A 4156-nucleotide genomic window follows, 5' to 3' on the forward strand; every position below is an offset into this window, starting at 1 on the left:
TTTTTTTCCCTCAGAGGCAGATGATTCTAGTAATGAGCCAGGGCTGTTAAAGCGATCTCAAACTGGAGTATTTCTGCAGCACGTTTTGTAGATGTGTTTCTAAGGTTTACTTCTTTAACAGAAACTTTGGGATTAGGAGAAACAAAAACATTTTTAATCGTCTAGAGACCACTTGCAAGCTTCTTCCAAAATGCATCCTAGGATTATTGGGGTTTTTTTTTTAATTTCAACAGCCTCCACTTCTCTTATGATTTTCATTTTGATGGCCAAACTTATAGATCTATGCTCTCTCTCTCTCTCTCAATATATATATATGCTGTAGGGTAGCTGATGAGGCAGGCTAATCTGTTTTTCCTTTTTCTTTCTGTTTTACTGTTCATACTGGAGACAACTGTTTAACTTACCTATTGCATGTCAAGTACACAAAGGCCTCATTCTCACTTACAGATAAATCAGTGTGCAATCCAAATCGATGGATTGATTCAACATAGGAGCGTGGGTCCCACTACATTTGCCCTGATCACATGAATGAATCGATTCAAAATGATTTGGCTCCAGCCAGCTGAAGGGCAAATTTGAATCGATTCCAAGTCACTTATGGTTCACACTTGCCTTGAATTGATTTGGTTGGTGAAAAAGATACAGAAAAAATCAGCATCAAAAAGACGCAGGTTAAATGGGCCTGGTGCATGATCCCCCTCACCAAATCGCTTCAGTGAATTGATTTAAGTGGGAACCAGGGTCATCTGAACTGGTTCAAATCGAATTGTGATCCGGTAGTGGGAATGAGACCACAGATGCAGTAGAATCACCTAGAGCAGAATCCCATTCTTTCCTAGGTCAATGTTTATTGCATTGTTTACTGCACCCTCCCTCCATTTCAACTACCACTGAGGCTCTGAGGGAGAAGACATTCATCATTGCCAGTCCCAGCAGCTGGTGAGGCCCCCTCCCTCCATTCCAACTGCCACTGCTGTGGACTCTGAGGAAGAGAAGAGCGTAAAACACCCCAGCAGAGAGAGAAGGAGGGTCACAGTGACTATCAGGAGTCCAGGAGGAAGAAGAAGCTGCTGGTTCTACTGGTACTTGGATTTCTGCCTTCCAAGTGCCTTCTAAGAAGCAGAGCCCTCCCTCCAGTTCATCTAGTGCCATCTGGCCATGGAGGAAGAGATGCAGGCCTAGCTCCATCAGGTCTGGCCTAGATTAAGAAGCTAAGCCCTCCCTCCAGTGTGTCATGTCTTTTTAGATTGTTAGCCTGAGAGTGGGGAATTGTCTAATTAAAAATAATAATAATTGTAAGCTGCTCTGAGAGCCTTTAGGGCTGAAGGGCGGGGCATAAATACCATAAATAAATAAATAAAATACTGAAGACACATTACTGCAACCCAACATTGAAGTCTGTATTTCACCAGCCCTCTTTCAGCATCCCCCACATGTCAGTGCTGGGCCCGGGAACCTTCCAGCTAGACAGAAGAAAAAGTAGGTGGGTGGGCTGGGTTCTTGTAAAAATAGTTCGTAGAAAGGAGTGGCTTTGTCAAAGGCTTTGTTAACTGAAGCATGCCTTATACTAGGTAACATTAAATATAAAAGTAAACAGAACTGGAACAGAATCAGTATTTACAGAGACGTTTAGGGGTGTTTCCTTGACAAGATAAACTTGGAATGACTAGCCAAAATACAGTAATAACCATTTTTAAGAGTAGAAAATAATATTTTTCTTAACCAAAGCTCTATTAATTTGCTTGTAAAGACATTAGAAGGTGAAACATTTTGTAGTTAACATAGATTTTAAAATTCTGTTCACTCACCATCCGTGCAAAGCAGGCAGTAAGAATACCACTTCCAGATCCTACATCAAGGGCTTTGGCTCCTTCATGTAACTGTTCATATAAGAGTTCTAAAGCATATGCATGCTGATCAAGGGGGAGGGCAGAGAGAGAGAGAGAGAGAGAGAGCAAGTTTCATATTTTGCTTTTGGATTTGTACACTGAATCATAGAATCACAGAGTTGGAGGAGACCACAAAGGCCATCCAGTCCAAACCCCTGCCATGCAAGAATTCACAATAAAAGCACCCCAACAGGTGACCATCCAGCCTCTGTTTAAAAATCTCCAAAGAAGGAATAATTGTTTATAAAGTATGTAAACTATTAATTCAAAGAATACCATAAATAACCCAGTGTTTTAAGTACAAAAACAGCAGATCTAAAAAAAAAGTCAGACTTTTGGGGCAGGTGGTAATCATGCAGCATTCTAGCATTCCTCACCACTGGCTATGCAGATAGGGCTCCTGGTATTGGTAATCTGACAAAATCAGAGGGGTGTATAATTCTAACCTCTCCTTTGGAGACTAAAATTTCAAGCCACACAGATAAAGTAAATGCATTAAAAAGAAACGTATCAAATCTCAGTTCAGGGCTCTCCATTTCCCCTAAATTAATTCAGTAGATCAAATGCCAGGTACAAATTTGTGAACTAGAAGAAAGTATTTTAATATTCCCTCTCCAAAAACTAACCAATAAGAATGTGTAACCTATCAGAATACTTAGGCGGCTAGGCTATCCTTTAGAGGGGAAAGAGGCTCTCTAAAGCAGGGAAAGACAAATATCCAGAGGTAGGATGAGGGTGCACTGGGCCTCTGGAAGATCCTGGAAGGCTGCATCATCAGACATAGGACTCTGGAGACCAAGGTTCAAATCCCCACTCGGCCACGGAAACTCACTGGATGATCTTGGGGATTTCACATTCTCACAGCCTCAGAAGGCAAAAGCAAACCCGTTCTGAACAAATCTTGCCAAGAAAACCCCTGACACTTAGAGTCACTATACGTTGGAAATGATTTGACGGCACACAACAACAATCCTGAATGGGAGAATTAGGGTTGGAATTATGTGTATCTCTCCCCTATGCATTATACATAGAAGGTTCACAGCAAGGGAAGGCCTCTTTTACTCTTTTCCCACTCCAAAAGGTCTGAAAAACCCAAAGGCCTAAACTCTCAACACACAAGAGGACTAAAAGACTCTTGTTGCAGGTGGTCCAGACGTTCGATAAAGGCAAATCGTATTACTAATTCTGTCCCACTTGATTTATATACACAAAGCCTAAACAAATACTTCCCATATAAAACTTTCAAATTAAATCACTGGTATGTCAAGAAAAAAATTAAGAAGCTGGGACGGTTCAACATTATTAAGAATAAATCCTGTTTTCAATCAATTATGAATGACAAAGAAAGAAAGAAGCCTTATCCCTCTTTATCATGTCAAAACAGTCCTAATTCTTTACAAAGAAGACCTCTACAACATAGATTCGTTTTCTCTCATCTTTCCTTATTAAATGTAGCAAAGCTCATTTTTGGAAAAACAAGAGAAAGTTGATGACATCTGAATATTATCCAGTCAATAGACTCTGAGGAAAGAGAGGAGGAATGCATGTGCACACACATAACAATGGTTTGGAAATCCCTTCACTGGCTGCCAATTAGTTTCCAGACAAGGTACAAGGTGTTGGTGATTACCTTTAAGGCCCTACATGGTTGGGTCCAGAATACTTAAGGAACGCCTTCTTCCATACTGTCCATCCCGCACTCTATGGTCCTCGGGGAAGAATCTACTTCAACCAATAAAATCTAGGATAACTTCAGTCACCCAGAGGGCCTTTTCCATTGCAGCTCCAAAGCTATGGAATGACCTGCCGAAGGAGATCTGCGACATTTCTACTCTTACAGCCTTTAAGAAGGCTCTTAAGACGGATCTCTTCCAGCAGGCCTTCCCTACCTAGTTCCTCTCCCCCATTTACTGTGACTTACGTTGCTCTGTCCACCAATTCTTCTCTTAAATTTAATGAGAAGAATGAAATTAAAATTAATTAAAATAAAATTCTTGGTTTTTTGTGGGGTTTTGGGGCTATGTGGCCATGTTCTAGCAGAGTTTCTTTCTGACGTTTCGTCAACATTCTTTGAAGATGCCAACCACAGATGCTGGCGAAATGTCAGAAAGAAACTCTGCTAGAACATGGCCACATAGCCCGAAAAACCCACAAATACAGTTGTCCCTCCATATTCGCTAGGCTTAGGGGAACAAGACCCCCGTGAATATGGAAAAACCGCAAATAACAAAAACACTGTTTTTACCTGAGAGGTGTCCTCTCAGGTA

The 4156-nt window shown here is 41.1% G+C and overlaps 1 protein-coding gene across 1 annotated transcript in view; it reads right to left on the minus strand.

Annotated features, from left to right (window-relative positions):
* The window catches only part of PCMT1 (protein-L-isoaspartate (D-aspartate) O-methyltransferase), a 138154-nt gene that overhangs the window by 13851 nt on the left and 120147 nt on the right, over positions 1 to 4156 (minus strand). The window contains exon 4 of the mRNA XM_042451560.1: positions 1768 to 1913. Coding sequence (XP_042307494.1) covers positions 1768 to 1913 — 146 coding nt within the window. The remainder of the gene's footprint in view (positions 1 to 1767; positions 1914 to 4156) is intronic.

This window comes from Sceloporus undulatus, chromosome 1, assembly GCF_019175285.1.
Source record: "Sceloporus undulatus isolate JIND9_A2432 ecotype Alabama chromosome 1, SceUnd_v1.1, whole genome shotgun sequence".
Taxonomy (NCBI): Eukaryota; Metazoa; Chordata; class Lepidosauria; order Squamata; family Phrynosomatidae; genus Sceloporus; species Sceloporus undulatus.